At 36.5% G+C, this 27,303-nt stretch overlaps 1 protein-coding gene across 3 annotated transcripts in view; it reads left to right on the forward strand.

The window, feature by feature from the left end:
• Positions 1-27,303, forward strand: part of LOC131685200 (nicotinamidase) — a 181,188-nt gene that overhangs the window by 110,764 nt on the left and 43,121 nt on the right. For all 3 annotated transcript variants that reach the window (XM_058968750.1, XM_058968749.1, XM_058968751.1), the window contains exon 3: positions 16,091-16,277. In XM_058968750.1, the coding sequence (XP_058824733.1) occupies positions 16,091-16,277 (187 nt within the window). The remainder of the gene's footprint in view (positions 1-16,090; positions 16,278-27,303) is intronic.

Genomic DNA, 27,303 nt, shown 5'->3' on the forward strand with positions numbered 1-27,303 from the left:
CGGGAGCGTAAATGCGCCTGTTTTTTTTCTCTAACTGTGAGCGTAAAGCTGCCAAATGATTCGTTAGTGTTCTACCAAACTCTTACTTTCACAATACAATATCGAATCACATGGCTACACGGGTTTTGCTACGGTGTTCAGAGATAACGTGAATAACACATACCACCGTCTTCTTCTACTCGGTAAGCTTGTGATTACTGAGCAAAAAGAGCCATTTATAACGATTAGATGTTTGTCTATTCTAATCCTATGCCCACTCACTAATCATTTCTAGTGAATATTATTAACTCTAAACACATACATACAAAAGAGTTATTTATAATAGTGCGAAATCGGTACAAAATAATATGCGTCAATGATGATGCTGAAACGCTGGCGGCGGTGAGGCAAACTAAATCTTTATACCCATAATGAGTGTGCAGTTTTTGTATACCACTTTAAGCTTCAGCGAACGCTTGTGTCTATGGCACGGGGTGTTAAGAGATGTTTTATCAAATGAATATTGGATGATTTTTCAAAAGGTCGTTAGTGACAAAAGTAAACAAACTGAGTTATCTGCATCATACCATTCTTCCCTAACATTACTATCGTAGGACAGGATTCTCAATATAAAACTTTTAACCTAATTTTTGGCTCTAACCTAGGAATCTTGATAGGTAAGATAGTTTTCTGGGAGTTTCAGGTCATCAGATATTTCTAGCAACGAAGAAAAGAATGGAACAAAACAAAATGCAGCAATGATAGTGTGTTCATACCAAGCGAGCGAAAACCCAGGACAATTGAAGTGGGAGCCACCCACCTTCGCGAGAATTCGCTCACCGAGCACTTCTTGGGTTTTAGATATACGTAGTTCTTGCTACACCACAATCAGCTGTTGTTAGAAAAACTTGCCATTCTCAATTGAGCGAGCGGATGAGATGGAATATTTTAAGGACCACCGAGGAGTCTTTAGCACTAAATACATGTCGTTGAAGTGAAGTAGAACAATCAACTGTCCCCTTCCTGGGCTATTCCTTACGTAAAAGTAAATGTTGGGCAATTTTCAATGAAAACCGTTACCTCTCGATCTGTGAGCTAGTTCGAAACAAACGCAAAAATTATCTTAATTTCTTAATTTTTGAATTTTAGTAATGGTTATGGTCGTGGTTCGCTCCATCAAAAGTGGTAAATAAATGGGTGGGAGTAATATCAGCGACATTCCATATTACCTGTTATTTGGGATGCTTGACATGGGAGGTTAGTCGCTGAAGTGGTTTCATACTCACCAGCTCTAGACAGCGCTCAATGAAGTTATTCCATGATAGTTATTGTTGTCTAGCTTAGACGAGTTTTACAACCTGTCACGTATTTTTCAGTTGTAAAATTCAGCCCTAATAGTTTCGAAAAGTTTTCGTTTTTTTGGACCGAGTTATGGTTGACAGAAGCCGGCAGTTGTGACAGTAGGTGCAGCAACCACTTTGAGGACAGTTTGTTCAGGGATCTCAGTTTCCTGGATCAGTCGAACTAGTTGCTGAAAGTTTTTGGTGTCAGATGCGTTCTCTCCCAAGAATCAAGATCACTGCATACCGCTGAAAATGATTGTCACCAATGAACGAATGGTGAAAGGTACTGTGTCTAGTGATTTAATGTAAATCCCTGCACACCAACTCCGTTGTCTGGAACGAAAGACGAACCATAGTACCATTCAGCATCATTGATGACGAGGGACGACGTTCATTTACAATATTTTTTAATTATTATTTTATTTTGCCGCCTCATCGAGCCTATTAGGTTGGTCAGAAATACCAAAACAACAGATTTTACTTGATTGTAACCACATCAAAATTCATTTGTTGGACCGTGACCTGTAAGTGGTTCTAGATTTATGCTCTCTTTTTTTAATTTCTTCGATGCGTCTTTCGTCGCTACAACATTTTAGTGTTATGTAATGCTATGTCAACATTGGGGCCGTCCATATACCACGTGGGGCAGTTTACGGCAAGGTAGGGGGTACGAAAAGGTCCACACTTGTCCAAGGAGAGCGAGGTGGGTGTATGAGAATTATTCACGAAGACTATTGTTTATTTTTTTCCTTTTTAGAAATTAGAACAAATTTTGCTCCATTATTGGCATAAGCGCTTACTTTTTATTTCTTTACCTTTTCACACACTTAAATCGTCCATGTCCGGTAATCGAAATCACACAATTTGGCTCTCTGAAGCATTTATCCAATGTTCTGTAATTTCGACAATTCCCATTACTTTTTTAGATTTGATAACTTGTTACAGGACCAAATTTAAGTATTCATATGTTACTTTCATTTTGCGTTATTATGAGGAATGCAAGAATAGGTCTTTTAGACACAAAAATTTAAAAATATGATATGTCTACAAATAAAAAAAAACTAAAATTCTGTGAACAAAGTATGAAAGACATATATGCTTTTAGGATAACATTTAGCATCAAAGTACTGCAATACATTGGAAGAACCTATAATTTCCAGGAATTTAAACCTCTTTTATGAAATTACCGGACAAAAATATGGGGAATGTCCATGTGGTGTATGCACGGTTGCTTCGTTGTTTCACTTGAAAAGGCCTTCCGCTGACCTCTGATACACTGTCAGGGCACCTACGAATAATAACAAATAAAACCTGACATCCCCGCTTACGATCTACGAAAATACTATTATGCAGAAATTCGTAAAATAAACAAAAATTATACATCGTAACGGTTTCGGGATATGTACCATTATTTGTGATGTATCCATTATATACCTAATAGTTAATTCTCATACCTCAGCTCGCTCTGGAAAGTTGAAAATGACGATCATTTTAAATTTGACACGAGAACATTTTCTTGATAGCATTTTTTTTTATTTCGATTATAGAGGTTTTAACCTAAAGGTCATTTGCATCTTCGGGTTAGAAAAATCTCTTATGAAAAATTTCTAACCCTATGTGCGGGGTCGGGATTCGAACCCAGGTGCGCTGCGTACAGGACAAACGATTTACCAACTACGCTACGCCCACCCTTGATAGTACTTGTTGGACCAGCGATCTGCCTGTAAATCTCTATTTCGATGGCAACACAATTCTCTTCCAATATTTTTTTGTGTTTACAGTAAAATTCCTTTCTTGATCCTCTGTTTCGAAGGTTAATAAATTTATCTTGATCCGAGTTGTCCATTGCAAGAATGAAATGAAATAATATCGAAGTACTAATACTAATAATGAATTTTTCTTCTATCTTATTTCTTTTTTTAGAGAGCGAGTAAAGGCGCTATAACCTAGGTCCATTAGCCAGGGCAAGGTGTTAATACCTCTGTCCCATCCCCAAGGACCAAAGGAGTGACATTAACCTTCTTAGCCAAGTCACTCCCAACGATAAATCTTAACCCCTATAAACTGAAACGGTCGGTACCGTTGTCCTCGTTTCTTTCTCATTCAAGATTCAAAACAATTCGTTAGTTAAATTATGCATTAAATGAATAAATTAATTGCCGTATAATTTTGAAACATTTTCAAAACCCAACTCTGCACAGTAGGCCTGGCCGTTTTAATATTTGCGACATATTATAATATGCTTCAAATATTAATGTTGACAAGAAAAACACTAAAAAATAACTGCAGTGTTTTCCAGGATGCCTTTCAATACTGGCTGTGTAAGAGTTAGAATAGAATAGAATAGAATAGAATAGATAGTTATTGTTGCCTAGCTTATTTTCTTTTTTGAACTGGAATCCATCCCAACTCCCACTAGCTGACAGTGATTTACAGAAAAAAAGGTTTCCATGTATATATTCATGCAAATAACGTAGGTCCAGGATGTGGGTAGGTGTTAGCTCGATTGAATTTCGTTTACAGGGCAAACCGGACTCCGAAGGCATCAAATGGATTTAAACATTATGAAAAGAATTGCGATTCTCCAAAGAAGGAAAAAATCGACTCTGAAATCGACGTGTATTTATTATTTTACATATATAGACATTTTATATTGGGTGGATCCTACCATATTGTTTATCACTTTTATTATTCCTTTTACCTTATCTTCTTTCTTACGACTGCTCTCTATGATTATTTAATTATTTTGTTTCGTTTAACATTTGATTTAGAGCTAGAACAATGGTTTTTATGTTAAGAATGAACAATTCAATTCATTGCACATGAGTATTCAATTCTAATAAACAATAGAGGTTAGCTACCAGTTCGGTCTTACCAAGCTGTAACGCGGATGGCGTCGTGAAAACTGTCGAATAGGAGTTGAAAACAGCTTGAGGCAACACCTGATGCTCTAAATCTATAAGGTTCAAGAAAGAATGTCTTGGATCCGGGATCGAGCCTAGTTCGCTGTTCTCTATTCACCCAGATGTTCGCAGATTTCCAGCAAGATAGAAAAATTCCATAGGCAAGAGATGTTCGAAGGATTTCGTACTTCCTTTCATATTTTAAATTTAATCCAATTATCTCTTTGTTTTTTTCTTTACCAGACATCCATCTTTGTAATTTAACTTTAAAAGCGTATACAGGACGGATTTTAAACAATTAGAAAGACTATGACTGGCAGCGCCATTTTGAAAATTTTGACAGCTGCCGAAATCTTGACGGATTTCTGGCAGCTGCTAGAGATCATGCTCTGTACAATTGGGAAATTTGAGTACTTTAGGTTTTGTTTCTCGAACTCTGCGTTAGAGATAGTTTACCTCGGAGCTTACGTTTCAGTTATGGTTGCGGTCGGCCGTAACTTCAACTTGGACTAGATTGAATCAGAAGACTTTATGAGAAAAATAGGATTGGAGAATAAAAACCAGGAGAGTTTTACTCGTTATCCTAGGGCACCAGCACAGTTAGTTCAAAACCAGGACGTATGGTCACCCCAAAGCAATGATATGATTGAATGAGATGGGCGGGTTGGGACGCAGATTGTAGAGGAAAGGGAGCTTCTTTAGCAGCAAGTGTATACAATAACTAATTCTAACAAAGTCTATTTTAATTGTGAGTATGTGCCGTAGATTTTTTTTCAAGAGCATCGTGTTCACCTCAAACTGTGCGCGAATAACTACTCCCTGTTCAAAAAGGCTTACTTTTTGGCATGATACTGTGAGCGCAAAATAAATGTAAAGTAGTTCAATCACAATAGGATCGGCACGGCACCGGTAGCTTGTTGTCGATTGAATGCATACGTCACGGCTTGATGCTAGCAGAAGGAGAAAAGAACGATCGGTCGTTCTAGGCGAGGATTTGTGAAATTTCTTTTGCCGGCTATGTTCTATCAAAAACCATGTGGTAGACTTGGGTGCAACGCCCAACTCCTACTTAGCAGAAGGCAAAGGACTCACATTTCCTTTCGATCATGCCGATATGAGTCTGCCTAGTCCTAGTTTTTCGTTCTATGTTTATAACTGATTCGCTCTAGAATACCTATCCGTCTTTCAATTTCATTTATTTCGTTTCTCTCAGTCTCAAATTTGCCGAAAATAGCCAGCAAAATCGATACAGTAAAATAAATGTAAGCGTGCTGCTTTGGATGTACTAATTCTGATGTCAACTTTCGGGCAATAAATTTCCGAGTCTCATTGGTAACTGACTGCGCAATTCAATCTACGGTAGCAAGTGCAGTGAAAGCGTAAACATTAGAATGAAAAGAAATGACCCCCATCGGGCCACCCCTGAATCGATTCCTAGTCCCACTAGGAGCTTCTGCTCTAAATTTGAGCCAAATCGGACAAGTCTAGCCAGCAGACCAACGTGTTTGAAGTATGAGATTTTTCAACAATTTAACAAAGCCAACTAACTTGAATTTTCATCGCTAGGTGGCACTGCAGGCATCAGTTTATCACTGCAAGTAGAAATAAGAATTTTATTGTCTTTGTCGAAGACTGCAAATCGATTGAACTTGGAAGAAGGTATTAACGGGTGGCAACTAAAATTTTGAACTTTATTCTGTCTGTCGCAATTCAAACCCCATTTCAAGCACTATCAAAATACCATGGGGTGGGGAAGAATTTGTACCATGGGCATTGGGGAATTATGAGTTTTTAGTTCACTCGGGTTAGCACTTACATCAAAAACCACAAAATTGAATTATTTGTTTGATTCGAACGGCTGGTTCGCTCCCGTCATACCTTTATTTACTGGGCAAGGGACCAGAAAACGACAGTCTTCATTAGCTCTGTCACCCACCGAAGTGCGATGGGTAATGAGCTAAATTCAGACACTAGACGATAATAAAAACCCGGACCTTGGTATCTAGCGGGGAAGTTACCTCAAATGTGTTGGGTGGCAGGGTGACCTCACTTTAGAGGCAGGGTACGGTCACTGTCGCCAGTGCGATAATCATGTGTTCTTACTGGGACGCCATCCTATCCCATAGGAATAGCATAAGGATTTGTGCATTGGGCCAGAGTCCCAAGGGTTGCAGGTTCGAATCTTGCCTCTGGGTATTTTTTCACAATTGCTTTCGCTTAACTCACCATTTCGATCTGTTTTCCAATTTGACCCCTGAGTCCTAAATAACGTATTGGCACCTACGTAAAAAACGAAAAAAAGGAATTTTTTGTTTGCTATTTAAATAACATTTTCCTTATTTTTTATTGCGGAATGAGAAGATACAGTGAATCTCAGGAGGCACGTCGAAAAAATGCGATGTACATCATTTATAAAAATCTACTACTGTGTCTACTTCGACTGTTGTACGTGACTTGTAGTGAAATTAATTGTACCACTCATATTAATAGGTTCGAATAATTTCGATGTTTTGTAATGAAAGCATTTTTAAACTAACTTTTCGTATCCATTAAGGTATTGAACATTTATGCTTTCGAATGAATGCTACTAATTGTTATTATTCAAATTTATTTTGTGTCAGTCTCATTCTGCACTCAGGGCCTATCACCGATACCGAAGAGGCGACTTTCCCATATTAACCTAAGGGTTGACACTTGACCGCTGACGTCATCTTCAGATTTAAATAGGTAGACAGTTATTGTTACTTAAATTGTACATGTTCGCTTTGTACGCCTCCCCGGACTAGTCACAATAAACGATAAATGCACAAAACTTCTGTCAGAATATATAACAAAAATGCAGCAACACCTTACCAGCAATTCGTGCAAAAAGAGACAATATTTCAAAGAATCGTTAGTTCTATTACTGCAGCAAAGGATACTAACATAAAAAATAAACGAATCTCAAAACGACTCGCGCGCATAGATTCAACATAGTATTGATTAATTTCAAAGGCGGCAGTATTCGGCCATCTGTAAATGAAGTGGAATATTGATTGGAAGAAAACATGTGGCTTGTCCCAAAGTTAGAAATCGATTTTGTCCAATTTCATCATATCATACCAAGAAGGTGAGAACAACACTGAATGAAACAAATTAATTATTGTAAGTCCCGTAGTCTAAGTTGTGAAATTCATTCGTTTCATGTTTGAATCGTAAACAAAACATATATGAACAAGTTGAATTTTATTTACTGCTGCTTATTTTTCGTGGATTTCCATAGTGTTATGTCAGAGCGGTTTTAGTGGGGTGATTAAATAAGTCAGCGATATTGTTATGGTTTGTCTCGAGCATATTTCCAGAAAAAGGAAATTTATAAACTTTAGAACAAAGTGAAGAGGACTCAAAAATCTATCAAAAATACAACCGAAAAAAACGTCCAAATTTTTGCTTCCATATTTTGGCAGTTACGTGTCGATTAAAATGTATGGTATTTTAGTGATGGTCTTCTACTGATAGGTGATTGGAGTTCATATTTTCTGCACGCAATTAACTGGTAAAACATGAAACCGAATTGCATTCGGCAATCAATGCGTTTATGCAAAGTATTTTAAACCATTTCCCACATAAATCGACATAATTTTCAATTCCCTTTTTCCATAGTTTGTGAATTAGTTTTAGGTTTATTATACTTTTCTTTTGTCACTTTTATGGTAGGTTTTATGGTTTGTTTGTCAGAACTATTTACCACATCAAAGTACACCATGAACTGAGCCAGTAACTTCTCCGTGGTATAGAATAAATTCTATTATTATCTGAGCATTATGGTCCACAGGAATAATCGATACAGGTTAATAGCCAACACGTGCGCTCCGACCGAACCGAGGAGCTGGATGAGTTTGCAACGTTAAGCCACAACCTTCGTTGAACTTTGGCCTTACCGTTTTAGTGCCAACTAAAATCCGCTCCAATCAACCAACCATACATAGCTCATCCATCCTCGACCGCCCGCCCTATATTATAGCTAGCTGATACCATCATCACAGTCCAATTAAAAGCGATCAATTTATTCGAACTTCATGCTGGATTCGATACTGCTACTGCTTTGAAGATTAGACAGGAAAGAGAAATCGGACAATTTACGTAATAAACAACTATGCAAATTCCATAAACATTGTGAGGTCAGGTGGCGAATCGCTTTTCGGGAGGCTCCTGCCAAAAGTCAACGGTGGTGATGGGTAGAAGTTATTTTAAATTTCATCTAAACATGCAATTTCGTGACGATAGGATAACTGGTACGAGAGTTTCCCCCTTGGTAATTGAGCTACAATCAGATGATGAAACCTGATTCCGGTGCAGTTTTTGTAGGTCGTCGTCGGGGACAAACATACGGGTTCCTGTCGGGTGGATTTGTTCGTTTGATGTTTTTTTCGTTAGAAATATTTGACCGAGTTTCGCAATATGAAGTTATAATAGAATTTGCTGGTTGGTGGCTGTGACGTTTATTCCATTAGTGTCTATGCTACTCATGGAATGAGTAAATTTATTGCCATGTTTCAAATTATTGCACTTCAGCGATAATTGATTTAGGGTACAGCCGGTAATACATTGTTGATTGAATTAGTGTCGGTTGCAAACCACGAAAAAAAAGTATGTGCATTACAACTTGTTCGAGTTTGTTGTGTGGCATGGAGTGACGTTCGTCACGAGCGTTTAAAGTGTGCTAAAATAGCGGTGGTGATTACACCTAATTGCAATATCATCAGGGGTGCTACTAAGTTTGATTCAATTGACAGGTAATTACACAAATTAAGTAGAAGTAGTTTAGAGTGTATTGTTTACACTGTATATTTATGCCAGTCAGTTTTTTGAAAATTGTAAAAAATGGCGTCACTCGAAAAGCAACGTCGTGAATTGATCAAGCTTGTTGATTGCTGAGTGAACGTCGATTTTTTCCCGTTTCGCTTTGTGCTGTGATGATGCACACGTCGAATCTCATAATGGTTTGTTCATCCTCAGCTATCTGTTCATGCGATGAATACAATGCCTGACGAGTGGCGTTGTTGAGTAAAGGCTGGCACAACCTAGCTTAGAATTGCTTACGCAGCATTTCGTTCGATGGATGAAGTAAATTCTCCCGAATGCCACGCTCACTGAATCTGGAGGCAGCATTTTCATGCGAATGCGATTTTCGCCACTCGTGAGAATCTTTTTTTGTAAGAATGTAGGCGTGTTTTGGAATTCAACATTGCTCAACAATTGGTCATCGATGATCGAATTGTTGAGTTAAACATGGCCGCCGCGATTTTTTTCGGCGAGCAAAAGAGACAGTTTTGCTCTGTTGTGATACAAAACTTCGGATGCAACATTGCACGTTGGAGAGCTGCGACACCCATTTCCCTCTCGCTGCTGAGTTGCAAAGAGAAACTAAAAAAAAGCTGGTACCAGTGATGCCACATTTTATAATATTTACCGGGAATAAAAAAATCGCACTACTTTTTCAGAAAATTTGTACCGAAATTTACAGCAATAAGAAAGTTAATGCAAACATTTTGCTAGTTGAATAATATTTGGTTAATTTGGGTGTTTTTTCATCAACCTTTCCAATCTCGCTTTATTTTTCCGTCAATAATAAATAAAGAACACTTAGTTCTTAGTGCAAAAATCATTTGTTCTATTGTTAAGGTTTCAATCAATCAATCAATTTCAATGAATTAGAACCAGCCGGCTCATTTCCGACTGAACTTTACTGGCTATATTTAAAAACTTTTTTTACAGAACGACTTTGCAAAAAAATACTACCGCAGAAGAAGTTTTCGCGAGAAACAAAATTTAGATTACCCAATTGTCGGTTTGGCTACTTTGTGCTCCATACGAGACGCTTGTCTTAAATAGAAATTGTTGATGGGAAGTATATATACTTTGTATTTCCGAAATATGCCTCTTTTTCGCGCTCCACAGTGGTGTAACTCCTTAATGTACAAGTCATTGATCTCCATGCGATGTTTTTTTTCACCAAAATAATTTATGATTTATGTTATTGGTAAGCCTTGAACACTCCGCTCCATTTCACGACAGAAGTGCGCGCTTTCATTTAGTATATCGGGTAATTTTGAACGCAGTATTTCAATTCTCGGAGACAGCAGCCGCCCACCAAAATCAGTTCCTTCCTACTCAGGGAACGGAGGCAGAACACATTATAGGCACCAGCCACTAGCAGTACTCCGAATCAATTGGGATCTACAACCAACACGCACAAGAATTGCAGCAGCATCGGCATCGAAATAGCGCTCAAGAACGGCATTCATGCGAATGCGATTCACTCAATTATTGCGAATTTCTCATGATTCTAGACTCCGAAAATTCGTGCGAGTGTGGACTCACAGTCTAAACGAAAATGAATTTTGGAGATTGGCATATGAATGAACCTATGCTGTGAGTTTGTTTATACTCTCTCTCTCTTCCGAAGCTCTCACTCCCTCGAGCTTGATTTCGGCTCCCATTTTCTATCTTTCAAGTATTGCCTTCCGATAAATCTAGCACCTGAAGTCATTCGGCGGATGAGTTCATTTCGCATTCAGGCGAATGAAAATTATACAACCTTGATAAAAAGCCTACCAGTTAAGTAATGAAAAACAATTAGAGTCAGTCAACAAACTCCTTAGATATGGCCTTTATAAGTAAACATTCCGATACCGGCTTGAACCTTCGTTCAAAACAGTAACAGTCTTTCTCAAGGCTACCTATATTTTCGCTCGATCAGTCTTTCTCAAGACTACCTATATTTTTCCGACAATTGGTCTTTTCCAAGACTACCTACTTTTTCTACTCAATCAGTCTTTTTCAAGAATAAAACATTTTCAAGAACAATTCAGCCTAAAGAAATATTTAATTCTTCCAACATGCCTGGGTCCTCCCAGAAAGGCCATGTGCCAAAAATTAAAGCTAAACGAAAAAGGGTATCTTCTCCACCCGAAAATTCAATTGACTGCAACAACTCATTCGATGTTTTATCCGAATGTGAAGCTGATGAAGTTTTTAAATTTCCTCGCATTGTGCATAATGCCAATGAGAAGAAAACGCAATCACCTCCGCCTATAACAGTGATGATCTCCGACTTCAAAGCCTTTCGAACTGAGCTTTCGACGTTCCTTCCGGACGTGAAAGTCTCTTTTCAGATTGGACGAAAAGGAGAATGTCGAGTTACAGCGGAGGAATTGATTGGCCACAAACGACTACTCCAGTATCTTACGGAGAAGTTATATAAATTTTATTCATATGATTTCAAGACAGCTAGACCATTCAAGGTTGTCTTGAAAGGGCTACCACAAGGTCAAAGTTTGGATGAAATATCCAACGAATTAAAAAAAAATTACTTGGCTTTTCTCCTTCACAAGTTATTCTTATGAAGAGAAAGGCTAGCGGCGATAACACGCCAGTACGCTCTGGAATTATCCAGGAGCTTTATTTAATTCATTTTAACCGTAATGAGTAAACCTCATTAAATTTGAAAGTATTTGAAAAAGCACGTTTTATGTTCCACGTGCGAGTAAAGTGAGAATATTATAGACGACATGGGGGCAGAATTCAAAATCTGACCCAGTGTCGTAGATACCAAGGCACGGCACAAAAAATTGTCATTTGGATTCCAAATGTATGATCTGTGGTGATAAATCGCGCACTAAAGATACTTGTCCGGTTAAAAAAACCACAAAAAGTTTCAAATGCGCTAATTGTTGCGAAAATCATAAATTGAATTTCTGGGGTTGTCCTGTTCGAGAAAAAAATATAAATTCTCGTTATAGACAACAAAAGCAACAAATAAAAATGTGCCTACTTCTTCGGGTACACTTCAAGAAAACACGTCCAAACGTGTTAATCCGATTCAAAATAGATTAACAACTTCTTCTACCTCCGTCACACCATCCTACAATCTTATGCTTCAGTGGCAGGTAACAAGGCCAAAATAACGGCTACCGTTACCACGCCCACAAACTCGTTTGCACCCAACGCTTCCTTCAGTCCAATGGATCTAGGTAGCGTAACGGAAAAAAAATAAAAATACCTGCAAGACTCTATGTTACCTATGATGATTGTCATGTTGAATTCTACCTCCATGTTTGAAGCTTTTCAAGCGGGATGGGAATTTGCTAACAAAATTGTAATGAGATTAAAGTTTAACAATGACTTTAAATAATCATTTAAATTTATTAAATTGGAATGCTCGTTCATTAAAAATGTGCGAAGACGAATTTTTCAACTTCTTGAGGATACATAATGTGCATATAACCATTGTGACCGAAACTTTTTTAAAACCAAATATTAAATTGAAGAGTAACTCTAATTTTGGTATTCATCGATTTGATCGAATTGGTGGATTAGGCGGAGGAATCGCAATAGCGGTTAATCGCAGGATCAAACATTCCGATACGCCGTCTCTTGACACCAAGGTGATCGAGAGTTTGGGTATCGAAGTTTAAACTGATCTTGGTATCATTTTTATTGTTGCAGCCTATTTGCTTGTTCAGTGCACTGGCGAGCAAATTAATCTCTTGAAAGGAGACTTACAAAAACTTACAATAAATCGGTCGAAATTCTTCATAATCGGTAATTTTAACGCCAAACACCGAGCCTGGAATAATGCTCAAAGCAATTCCAACGGTAAACTACTTTTTAATGATTGCTCTGCTGGTTATTATTCCATTTTGTTCCCGAATGGTCATACGTGCTATTCAGGAATCCATCAACAATTGATTTGGTTTTGACAGATCAAAGTCACATTTGTAGCGAATTGATTACACATGCTGACTTTGATTCTGATCATCTTCCAGTAACATTTTCACTTTCTTAAGAAGCTGTTTCCAATCCCATTAGCTCAGTGTTCAATTATCACAAAGCGAATTGGGAAAGGTACAAAACATACATTGAGAATAATTTTAATCATGACCTTGATTTACAAAATAAAGCTGACATTGATACGGCATTACAAAATTTAAGTATATTTAAGTATGTTGATGCTAGAAATTTATCAGTACCAACAACACAGAAAAAATTTAATACTCCTACTATTGACGACGATCTTCAACTTCTGATTAGCTTGAAGAATGTTCGAAGACGTCAATAGCAACGTTCTCGTGATCCTGCTATGAAATGTATCTATCAGGATCTACAAAAAGAAACTAAGCATAGATTCACACCTTGAAGAAATGAAAATTTGCGAAAGAGGTTGAACAAATCAAGCCAAATTCTAAACCTTTCTGGGAACTTTCCAAGGTTCTTAAGAAACCTCAGAAACCAATTCCAGCTTTAAAGGAAGGTGACCACATACCTCTTACAAACGAAGAAAAAGCTCAAAAACTTGCTCAGCAGTTTGAAAGCGTCCATAATTTTAATCTTAACGTTGTGAGTCCTATTGAAACCGAAGTCTTACAAAAATATGAAAACGTTTCAAATCAAGTATTGTCTCTAGACGATATTGTTGAAACAAACTATGATGAGATCAAATCCATCATGAAAAAGTTAAAAAATATGAAAGCTCCAGGTTATGATGGAATTTTTAACATTCTTCTTAAAAACCTTCCCAAAGTTACCATGAGATACTTGGTCAAAATATTCAACAAATGCTTTGAATTAGCATACTTCCCTGAAAGATGGAAAAATGCCAAGGTTATTCCTATTTTGAAGCCAGATAAAAACCCAACAGAAGCATCTAGCTATCGACCAATTAGTTTACTCTCTTCTATTAGTAAATTATTTGAAAAAATCATCCAAACTAGAATGATGTCACATATCAATGAGAATTCTATTTTTCTTCCTGAGCAGTTTGGATTTCGTATTGGCCATTCAACTACTCATCAACTTGTGAGAGTAACTAACATTATAAAGGTAGATATCTCAGAGGGCTATTCCACTGGAGTTGCTCTTCTAGACATCGAAAAAGCTTTCGACAGTGTTTGGCACAAAGGTTTAATTGCCAAAATGTGGGATTTCAATTTTCCAATTTACATAATAAAGATAATTTAAAATTATCTTACTAACCGTACCCTACAGGTTTCTTATCAGAATTGTAAATCTAATAAGCTACCCGTTAAAGCAGGCGTCCCTTAAGGATCAAGCGTCGCACCAATCCTATACAATATTTTTACCTCTGATCTTCCAAATCTACCTACAGGCTGTAAAAAGTCACTTTTCTGTGATGATATTAGCATCTCAGCCACTGGGACGAGTCTTCGTATTATCTGCAGTCGACTGCAACGAAGCTTGAATATTTTCAATGATTACCTGAAAAAATGGAAAATTTCCACTAATGCGGCAAAAACACAATTGATTGTGTTTCCGCTTAAGCCAAGAGCTTCTTCTCTTAAACCAAATAATAACCATATTATTAAATTTAATGATTTGAATTTAACGTGGACAGATCAAGTTAAATACTTGGGTTTGATTTACGATAAAAAACTCACTTTTAAGGATCACATTGAAGGAATCCAAACAAAATGCAACAAATATATAAAATGTTTATACCCTCTTATAAATAGGAATTCTAGGCTCTGCTTAAAGAACAAACTATTAATTTATAAACAAATATTTAGACCTGATATGCTATATGCAGTGCCAATCTGGGCAAGTTGTTGTGCTACTAGGAAGAAAAGGCTTCAAAGGATTCAGAATAAAATTCTAAAAATGATTTTGAAGCGTCCTCCCTGGTTTAGCACAAATGATTTGCACAGACTCGCAAACATAGAAACATTAGAAATTATGACGAACAGTATTATAAGCAACTTCCGACAAAAAATCGTTGCAATCTTCAATTCTCTCTTTATAATTTATAAGTTAGTTTATAAAATTTGTGGAGCTAAACAAATTCAAATTATTCAGAAGACAAGTAGGTTTAAAACATCCTACTGAAAAAAAAATTACTTAACTGCGAAAGTATATTATAACTTAATAATAATTAACTGAATCATGTAAACAATAGGGATGAAAAGTCACCACTTATGCCTGAACACCCAATAAAATAAATTAGATAATGTAATGCAAACAAAACAATATAATCAAATAGAAAATAATATATAAAAAAATGAAAAAAGTAAACATTCCAACATTTATTCAAATTTTTTAATTTACACGTTATAGTTATCGTTAGGTAGACAACCCTATTTTCATATTTTTTCAGCGCACCAGATAAATAACACCTTTTGTTCATTATATTTGTGTAATGAAGCCGAATTGAAAAACAAATGTAAAGTCAACTTCAAACTGAGACTTTGCCAAGGATGGCCAGAAGACCACACTACAGCCCTGCATAGGTGGTGTTCCATTTTTGGATTTATTATCTATCTATCTGGTGGCAAAACCGAACCGGTGAAATACTAATGACAGATAATCAATGTCTTGAAAAAATCGTTAACAACCATCTTCCTCTGGCCGTTATATTACTTGCAACATGAACTGCTCGATCGAAAACAGTCATGCAACCAGGTCATTATTTTTAAAATGCGTGGAGAGGAAAATTATGCAAAGTAGCTGAATAAATCACCCAACGCTTTCGAAACTGTTGCTTTCGTTGGACGCAGCAATACGAAAACCTGTAATGAAAAAAAAAATGGCAAGCACGTTCTCAAGAGTTCCGTTATTCGTCTGACGATAGCCAAAGCAATAATAGAGTCATAAAATGATGATGTTTATGCACACTCCCACGGTTGTTATATTTTTTGACAAGAGCTCCCCCTTAGAATTTGTGTAGAGGAAACAGACTATGCGTGCTTCTGACCAATTGTCGTTTTTCTTGGAAAATATTTGAATAAGTTTAACGTTGTCATATTTATGGGAGGGGGTGGGTTTGTCTATGTAGATTGAGCGATTAACAGTGATTATTGTTTGTTTCAGCGACGATCGCCTCTCGCTGGCCGAGTTCACGCTGATCTGCCGAGCTCTGTTCCGGAATGATAAGGGACACATCTATGTCGTTCCTTCCGACCGGCTGGAGGAAATGTTTGCGGTGTTCGATAAGAACGAGGATGGCTACATCGATCGGGATGAGTTTCAGTTTTGCTGGAATCAGTGGATAAAGACGGTAAGAATATTGGAATCTTTTGCAAATTTAAATGCTAAGAGGGCTATCGCGAAAACTACTATTAATACTAAACAATTGTTCTAAATTTAGGTTTTTCACATAAACTGCTTAATGCTGAAGTTTTACGATAGCTTCATACTGAGCATGTAGATTTTTTTTTGTATATTTGATTATCTGTTTTTGATTGATTTTTTTAACAACTACTTTTAATGTGAGGGCTTGTGAAGCATAAACAGATTGAACGCTGATAAAAATAACAAACTCTATTTTAAGTATAAGTATCAAACTACAAAGAAAATGAAAAGACCGTAGACCTGGAAACCAACACAAAAAGTGTCTCGGTCTGTTTTGTAAGCTCCCGAGAGAATGCCTCTTCAAGCACAACGATGCCGACAATAAGAAGGATTTCCACATTTTCATCACGTCGTAGTCTACCGAGAAAGAGCATTCCCCAAAGATAAAGGCTTTTGTTTTCCGTATGAACCTACACTTCCACTGGCATGGCGAGACACAATGTTATCGGATGGCTATCCTGTTTCCATTCTTCTACCTACTTCTTATGATAAGCTAAAGGGTCCCGGCCCGGTGTTGACTAGAACGCATCTTTCTTACCCGTTTCCCCGAGAGGTCAGCGACTCTGCCTTGTACGAAGTCGGAATCGAGAAATTAACAGAATACTGTCGAGACTAGTTGGAAATGTCTTCGAAGAGGACAACAAACATACTTTGTTTTCTCGGTTACTTTCCCCGGAACTTGGCGAGAAAAACAGTCATCAATTAATCATTCGTGAAAGCGTAAGAACAAACTTTTCCCAGAAACTTTCTGCCATAGGAAATCGATAGGTACAGTTTGGTTATTTAGTCTTATCTTTCTGCTCACATTTTTTGGCTTAACTTCGAAACTTTCTTATGTTTCAGATATGCGAAATGTAACTAACGGTACGAATTTAATTTTTGATGACATATTGAAATTTCAAGTCTTGTTTCCTAACAAACTACTGAGAACCGCTGATCTACCAGATCTATTTCGGTTTTAGATTGATCTATGACAGGGTAGACGAGTCAAGATGTCACACTGTTTCGATTGTAACTCGGCTTACAGAGATTGAATTGCGCTTAAATAGCTATCAGCATTCTTGCTTCGTTTCTAAGAAGCAGTCACATAAAAAATTTGGTTGGGAAAATATAAAATACTCTCGTTTAAGCGAAACAAAAAGTCGAGTACAACGCACCCTTATTCATCCTATCACTTGATCTAATGCGTCGAATAGAAATAACAGACACTGCTCTAATTAATACATATCTTCATTACCTTGAAATTAAAAGGTTAAAGTCGGTGTTTCCAAATCTTATCAGGAGCACCGACAATTTACATGGGGAAAATTTGCTTGCTTTAATGCTCGCTGCTAGGTGGCTATGGGTCATTCCAAATAGGATTTACATCCAAAATTGCGCCCCCTTTAAAAAAAATTGCTAGATAACTTATCTATCCTGAAATTATTTTAACAAATTTAAAATTTTGACCATTTTTTTTTTCTTTTTTGTATATTATATTTTTATATATTATGAATCATGTTAGAAAGATTGTGTAAAAATTTTGGAGTGGATCTCAACCACTTTACGAGATATTACAATTATCATTTTCACCTAACCTAAAGGTCTGTAGATAAAAAACCCACTTTGCCCCACTTTTTTCTCTTCATAGTTACAAAGTTAAAGGTCTCTTCTAGTCACACACAAAATACCAGCTGCCGCTTGGATGGTTATTACAAATTTGGTGGGACATTTTTTTAAATATTTATGATGAAAACGTCCTTTATCAGTTTTTGTAACTTTTTTATCGTTGTAAATTTTTGAAGATTTAGGAATAAAAAAAATTTCTTTCTTCATTTCTTCATCAAAAACCTACTTAATCCACCTAGCAGTGAGATGAGACATTTCTTACACATATCATTGTTGAATCATTTTGGCAACATAACTGTTTATAGCCCTGCGCGAATAAAACCTCGAATAAACTGAATAAATTATAGAAAACCTGTTTTAATCCACCTAGCGGTGCTATTGTGCCTTTCTCATTAATCCAAACTACACGAAAAAAATTGTTCCCAAAATCGTGAATAAAGTGCCATGAATCCTGAAACAATCACGTTTTTACGTTATGAAAATAGGACCATGAACAAAAATAATGTGTTTTATTATTATGTTCAATTTCTCTTCAGTAACGCCCGCATAACGTTTATTTTAGTGGAACTATTTGTTTTGTTTTGTGAACTTCAGTCACGGTTTCCGCCAAGTCGTTTCTAATGCGATTTTCAGTACGTGTACGAGTTAACAACTTTATGAACATTATTCATAAAACCAAAGATTGACTCATGATGATTTTCATAGATATAGGAGCCTTAGTTCACAAACTAAACATATTCTGAAAATGTTCTCGTGAACTATTTCGCGAAATTCAAAATTGTATTTATGAATCCATTTAATTCTCGTGAACTAATTCATGATCTTTAATATATTAGGTACGATCCAATATCCGTGCTCGTGAATTAGTTCACAAAATCATCAAATATTTTTCATGTATTCGTGAACTGGTTCATGATTCCTAATATATGTCACGATCCTATATCCGTGCTCGTGAAATAGTTCACGAAATCATGAAATATAATTCATATATTCGTTAAATGATTCATGATATCTAGTATAAGTCACAACTCACCTTCATTTTTGTGAAATAGTTCACGAAATCATTAAATATAATTCATATATTCGTGAACTGGTTCATGATGCCTAGTACATGATTTACAATCTATTTTGCGTGCAACATGATAATGAAATTTTCCCGTGAACTCTTTCACAAAATTTGGAGAATTATTCGTGGAATCATTTTTATTCCAGGCACAGGTTTTATGAAATGTCCAGCTGCTACCGACCGTAGTAATAGTCACGAGCATTATATAAAAAGCTATTGGGAACTCGAACATCGTTATTCGTTTGATAAGGTTAATGATGATGTCTAGATAGAAAACGAAAACTGCGCTGAAAATCTCAAATTGTGTGCGTGATATGATTCACAGAACAAGATATCGCGAATCAGTCATATTTTTATAATCCAGTTCATATTGTCTCGTTATTCCGAATAAAAAAACCGATACTAACCAAAAAGTAATAGATCACAATTAGGCGAAGAGAATTTACGAATACCATGGTAAAACTGCTGATATCATGAACAGTAGTCATATTACACTTCGTGTCAAATTTGGAAGTATGTTTTAAAATAAAACATTATGATAACTTGAACAGAAATTACGAAAATCATGACTAAGATCCTGAAATTATGAACATGAATTACTCTATTTATGACTAAAATATTACGATAACATGAAAAGCAGTTACAAAAATCATGACTTAGATCCTGAAACTTAGAAACTCTATTCATAACTAAAATATCACGATAATGTGATAGAAATTACAAAAATCGCAACTAAGATCCTGAAATCATGAATTTTAGTCCCTCTAGTCTGGCAGAAAAATGCGATAGTACACTCATGAATAAGATAGCACAATAACGTGATGAGAAATCACAAGAATCGCGGCTGTATATTCGCAAATCATGAACTAGAATCACAACAAAAATTAAACATGTCCAGGGAACAATAACAGTACCTTAACCAAACATTCTAATGTAACGCCATGTATATATTCGGGGCGAACTAGGTTTTTTTTTAATTACAAATAATTTCATGAATTCGAGGGTTATTATTCATAATTTCAGGAACTTGGTCATGGTCTTCGTAAAATGTTCAGTTCACGAAACCGTGACCTTTTGTTCATGAATTTGACTGTTTTTTTTTCGTGTACGATTCCGTGGCTGGTTATGTTCAATATAATGTTGGAAATATCCAATCCATATTCAGTACGTTTTGCACATACATGCAATGGATCGAGAGCCACGAACTTGAGAAGCTATGTGTCGTAGCTGAAATACTTGAACCCAGCAGCGGATCCAGGAGGAGGTTTCGGGGGGACCGGACCCCGCCAAAAAGTTTCAACTTGTTAACAAATTTTAAATTCGTTTCAAATTTAAAGTAGTTTTCAAACATAAAATCCATTTAAACCAAATTTTTCTCTAGTTTTACAGACCTACTAGGTAAGTTTATTTAGGAGGAACTAAGAAATTTTCTTCGGAAGGGGGTGTGGGGGCGGGGGTCTTAAATTGGTGAGTGAAGGTGGGTTTAGGGAAGGATGGTGTGTGAGGTGGGGATAGACCGGGATTAGGTTGACGATATTCAGATTGATTGCATAACCTATCTATACGAGAAAGGCAAAAAAGTAAGGTGAACCTATAAATGTGGGACATCACTTTTTTCACCTTAACTACCATAATAAACGAACAAAACGCACCAGGACTTTTAAATTTCGAGAAACATTGTTGATTAAGCTTCAAAACAAACGCTATAAATGTGGGACACACTGTATTTTCCCATGAAACCAATGTCAGAAACATCAAGCAAAGTGGGCGGAGGTCTAAAATTGACCAAATAATGTGAAATTTGGCATCTGAGCTTACTTTGCTATTTGTCACAATAGGAGGCCTTTGAGATTTCAAAAATGAGTGTTTTTTCCAAATGCCTAATGCGGGTGCGAGGGTGGCCAAGGGGGGAGGGGAGTTGATGAAAGGTGGAGGTGTTAGGGTTACTACACCAAACTGCATATTATACCTTCCATTTGAGACTTGTTTTGAGAATATCGGTTCGGTCATCTCCGAGTAACCGATGCGCAATCGTTGGTCACACACAGACATACACACATACTAATACACACGTTTTTCGAACTCGACGAAGTGAGTCGAATGGTATAAGAGTGTCGGCCAACAATTTCAAGCTATTTGTAACTCATTTTAATTATTTTTGCATCACTTAAACATATATTGATTACCGGTCTATATGGAAATTTCGCATGTGGCTGCATACTTCAACCCGTAACACAGGAATCAGAGCTCCGATTCAAAGGAAATTTAATAGCATTCAATAGGAATATTCTAGCTTTCATTTGAGACTGATTTTGTGAAAATTGAGTCACACATTTCTGAGAAGCAGATGTGAATTCAGCTCAGGAACATAACTACTTTTCCGAAGCTTCCGGTTCCGCCGAAGTTGTCCAATGTGGTCAACGTGGGTTTGATTGGGCATCAGTGAGCTGAAACTATAAATTCAAACATTTTCGAACACATTTTATGAAGTTTTGCATCTTTTAGATACCATGCTGAATCCGATTTATAAGGGAATTTCATGGGTGACCCCACTCTTCAACCTGTAACTCCGGAACCGGAAGTCGGAATTAAATGAAATTCGATAGCAGCCTATAAGAACGTAGTACCTTTCATTTGAGACTAAATTTGAAAAAATCGGTTCAGCCATTTTATTTGTTGTGTGTCCGTACTCTTAAACCCGTAACTCCGGAACCGGAACTCGGAATTTAATGAAATTCAATAGCAGCCTATGGGAACGTTGTACCTTTCATTTGAGACTAAGTTTGATGAAATCGGTTCAGCCATCTCCGAGTAACCGATGTGCATATTTTTGGTCACATACATGCATACATACATACATAAATATATACACACATTCATACGCACACACACACAGATATTTGCCGAATTCGACGAACTGAGCCGAATGGTATATGACAGACGGCCCTCCGGGCCGGGATTAGGAAAGAAAAAGAAAATGAGCAGCACAAAATAATTGATCAAAATGAAAAATTAAGCGATGTTAAAAGTTATAAATTAATTTTAAAAAATTGTGTCAAATAAATAATTTGGATGAAATGAATAAAACTTAAAAAAATAGAGAGATTATTGAAATTAGGAAACTGAATAACATGTATGAACTGGAGAAAAAAACGAATAGAATGCATAGAATGAAAACAGTGATTCAAATAAGTTAAATGAATGATATGAATAAAATGCATGGAAAAAGAATAAACAGAACAGTGTGAATACAAAGAATGAAACAAATAAAATAGATAAAATGATCCCAAATGAATAAAAAGAATTCGGAATGAAATAAATAATGAAAATGCAATGATCATATATTTAAAATTAGTTAAATATTCCAAATAAATAAAATAAACAAGACGAATGAAATCAATGAAACGAAAAAACTGAAAAAGTGGCTATTTAGAATGAAATTAAAAACCATTTTTGAATAAAGTAAATGAATAAACCGGATTGTACGAATTTGAGAACTATTGTATCAGAATGTTGGGAATAGTTTTTGAAAATCCCATTATCTGAAAAATATCTAATTAATATACAATGAACTTTCTAGGGTTTTCATTCTTTTTTTGTTTTCACCTGTACGTTTTTGTTCTTCTTAACGGCGTCGTTTAAGATTATCTGGTGTTTATACTTTATTGATGGACCTTAATTAGTAATCAGGAACCTGGAACGTTCAATTTGTTTTGGAATTCAAAGTTGTCTTTTTGGTCACATACTCCCGAAAAAAAGATTTTTGTACAGAATACGTAAATAGGCGCAATTTGAAATAGTGCATTCAAGCCCCTTAAACATAGAGCGACAGATAGAGAATGCGATTCGTGAATGGGACAGGTAGATATTTCAAAGTTTTCATTTGCATTGAATTAAATAGTAGCTTCACACATTCTATCTCGACAGCACAAAAACCGTTCAGTTGATTATAATGCATTCTCTTTCGAGTCATCTTTATAGCTTGGATATTGTTCCGTTCGGAATTTTCGTTCAGGAAATATGGATAATTGAGTCCTACACAAACCAATACTATGAAAAAGAAATGGTTCAAAATTTAATCTGCTGGAAACGCAAGTGGCCATTGAAAATATTACTGGACATAAAAACTGCCTGTGATGGATGGACATGCTTGAAATTACAAGTTTTCATTTTCTGCGAATAAATCTAGAGAAAATTTTCAATAGGACGTAAGTAACATTGAGAGCCTCTCTTTGTTTACTTTCTCTTTCGTTTATTACGACGTCACTACAATACTTTGCACTAATTTTCCAGTACATATCGAAAGCCGACGGTTTTTAATAGAATATTATGCAAAGAGTAGAGTAGTAAATGTCGAAATGGCCGAGTAATGAACAGAAGAGAAAGACCCCAAAGAGAATCCCTCATTGTTACATACGTCCTATTGTAAATTTTCTCTACAAATATGTTTCTAGTTACATTGGCCATGAAAAGGGTACCTGCTGGTTAATTTATATGGCAAAAGTGTAGTCAGGTCAGAAGTGTACTGAATTATCCAATGCCTCTCTACTAATTGTAATTGCTATTGAAACATTAATTGAAATCTACTCAGTACAGAGCAAAAATGGACGACGATAAGTTAGAAGACACATTGTACTTGTATCCCCCATCAAGAGTGGGGTTTTTAAGAGACTTTTTTTGGATCTAATTCGTTGATATTTTTGGTCTTTGATCCGTTATTCTTCATAATAGTTCATACCAATACAATAAATATTTATATTTTCAATAAAATAATCACAAAAAAGGTGTTCTTACTTTTCACATGACGTATTTGAGCATGTTTCATGCAAAAATCAATAGAGGTACGAAGAGCTTAAACAACGCACGTGACAACCTAGTCGGTTGTCACGGTAAAGATGGACACGTCTATCGATACCAGGACACATGTCAGTGTATTTGGGTGATTCGTAGTTATACTTCCTAAGCTCGACCCTCATTAACAGAAGACAAAGATTAAGCCCGTAGGATATTAAGTCTGTTCTAATGACCCTGCCACTTCTAGTTTTCCGATCTGTTTACTTTACATCCTTGCTCTCACTATGGCTCTAATTTTCATTACTTTCCCTACCCAGTAATTTCTAGCTAATTGAATGTCGTTAAAATGTAGAAACGGAAAATGTGACTAAAATAGTCGAAATAAAAAAGAAAAAAAATCAAAATTTGGAATACAATATTTGTATAATATACGAATTTTTCATACATATGATGAATCATTCGTAGTTCTACGGAAACATTTTTATTTGCGTTACGAGTTCTTCGTACAAAACATGAAACGACTTTCGCGGGATTATTACGAATCTGTTTCATAAATCATACGAATTATTTAATAAAATACACGAAAGTCTTTGTAATATTTTCGTGCATTTTTCGTAACATGTACGATTACGAATTTATTCGTAAATCTGCTAAAAATGGATTAGATGCTTTCATTTCGTGCACTACAAAAAATGGCGACTTCGCGAACGATTTTTTTTGTGATTTATAAATATTTAGTGTACAACGTAATCCCGGCCCAGAGGGCTGTGTGTCATATACCATTCGACTCAGTTTGTCGAAATCGAAAAATGTCTGTGTGTATGTAATACACATACTATGCATGTATGTGTTTGTGCATGCGCGCATGTGGAAAAAAAATTTCACCTCTGTTTCTTAGAGATGGCTGGACCTATTTCCACATTAGTCCGATTAGTCTCAAATGAAAGGAACAATCTTCCCATCGGCTGCTATTGATTTTTGTTGTTGATTGGACTTCTGGTTCCGGAGCTACGGGTTGAAGAGTACGGCCAAACCGCAAATTCCCATATGAACTGGTGCCACCATGATATCAAAATGATGCAAAACTTATTTAAATGGGTGCAAAATTACTTCGATTTGCCAGTCTAGATCAATAATGACTAGTAGCTTTGACGACCTTGGCCACCTATGACGGTTCTTGATTCCATATAAGCAGGAACTGAAAAAACCTCAAAGGAAGGAGTAAAGGAAAATTTCCAAATAGGGATTTGCATTATTGATGCCTAATGTCTTTAAAATGCATGAAACGTCAAGAAAACAAAAATTTTTGATAGAAAAATGACCTGGACTTTGGCCATTTTTGTCTTTCTCATATAGAACAGTTACGCAATCACTCGGAACATCGTCAGCCTAATCGCGGCCAATTTTTTTTCGAATTATATAGGTTTTCTGTATTTTAACAGGGGCGTAGCTAGGGGTATGCGGTGAGAGGTTAACCCCTCTCTCACATTATACTTGCCCTTCCCTAATCCCCTTCCCCATAAGGTCCCCTACCATCAAGCCACCTCCCCCCCCCCCCTTAACCAATTCCTTCCATCTCTCATCTCAGTCATTTTCATCTAGTGGGTATACCAAGATAGGCTGGAGGAGTGGGTTAACTTTGTGCGAATGCTGATTAAGCTAATCAAATATTATATATTTTTGTTTCAAACAGGGGCGAATCCGTAATAATAATTTCCTAGTGGGTCTAAAATTTCGATTTTGGAATGAACACATTACGTAATACGCAATAACTGCATTCAATAAAAACCAGTGAAAATTCGGTTTGAAATGATTTTGAGTGAGTAAATTAGAGCAAATTCAAAACTTCACTTCTTAACAAGTTGAAAATTTTTGGCGGGGTCCGGACCCTTCAGACCCCAGAGTTGTGAGGGGTGTGAGAGGAAGAAGGAGGAGGGGTGGATGGAGGGTACAACAGCCAACTTCAAATTATACCTTCCATTTGAGACTAGGTTAGTGAAAATTGGTTGCCATTAGCTTTAGTTGTGGCTTTAGTTTTGGAATATGTCTGGAACCCGCGACTTCCGGAATTATCGATGTGGATTATTTATTCCATGAAACATTAATGCACCATCAATGATCTAGGTTTGCGAATTGAAGTAATTTGATCTTCATTTCAATGGATTTTTAATCATAGAGGTAATACGATTGTATTTGAATATACTTTACTCGGACATCATGGTGTTGCTGGTTTATATGGGAATTTTCTATGTGATCGCACTCTTCAACCCGTAATTTCGGAACCGGAAGTCGAATCAACTAAAAATTCAATAGCAGCTTTTGGGAGCGTTATATCGTTCATTTGAAACTAAGTTCGTTCAAATCGGTTCAGCTATCTCTGAGAATATTGTGTGATATTATTTGACTCAAACATACGCACACATACATAAACACATATATACACATAGACATTTTGCGATCTCGACGAACTGAATCGAATGGTCCTGCAGGCCTTGGTTAAAAGGTTGAAATTCCGACCGATAGCGTAACCTTTCCATATGAGAAGGGCAAAATCAGATAAAAAGACTTCTCAAAAAAAATCTGGATAACATATAATCTCGACGTTTCATGTAATTTAAGGACATTTGGCAACAAAAATACAAATTGGATTGCTGAAATTTCATGGGGTCTCCCTTTGAAATGAAAATTTCTATGGGAATTTCTTATGTGACCAGACAATCGTCCAGACAATTTAATTAATTGCGGAACCACATAACCGATCCGTACGAAATTTCATAGGAGTCTATACTATACCTTTCGTTTGAGACTAAGTTTGTAAAAATCGGCCCAGCCATCTCCGAGACACTGATGTGAGTTTTTTAATTTTGAAAGATGATCATTGTTTTCACTTCCAGAACCGTCTATGGTGGTCAATGTGGCCAATAGGGTTTCCATTGGGTTGATTCCCAGGCAGTGCTGATATCCTGCTTCACTGCTCTTTCTTTTAGCGGTGTTGGAGAGCAATGCTCGTTCGGCCTATCCTCCACAGCGAGAGTCGATGGTGCTTTTGTATTCTTTACGATTAGCCGAGGAAGTGAAATTCTATACCAAACTAAACCTACAAATCTGTTTCAACTGTTACTGCGCATTATACTTTGCAAATGTGAGTTTATTTTAGTAATAATCCAATCAACAAGCTCTGAATTGATATCCCGACTAATTTCAGAAGGAATGAATGAGGGCATACTTATCACTTTTATCTCATTGGATGATAAAACGATAAATGTCGAGCAATCACTTTGATTCACATTTCTGTTTGATTCTATTGAATACTCATATGTTCCTTGAAGTCTACTACCAGGTCATTAAAAATCTCCGGGTCAAAGCCTTGCCAGAGGTGGTAACCCTATTGGCCAACAAGATGTCGATCGGCCATCAGGAGTCTAGAACTGCGAATGCAAGATGTTTGGCTCCTATTTTAGCAAAAAAAATCCCTTTTGCATTT

Source organism: Topomyia yanbarensis, chromosome 2 (genome assembly GCF_030247195.1).
Source record: "Topomyia yanbarensis strain Yona2022 chromosome 2, ASM3024719v1, whole genome shotgun sequence".
Taxonomy (NCBI): Eukaryota; Metazoa; Arthropoda; class Insecta; order Diptera; family Culicidae; genus Topomyia; species Topomyia yanbarensis.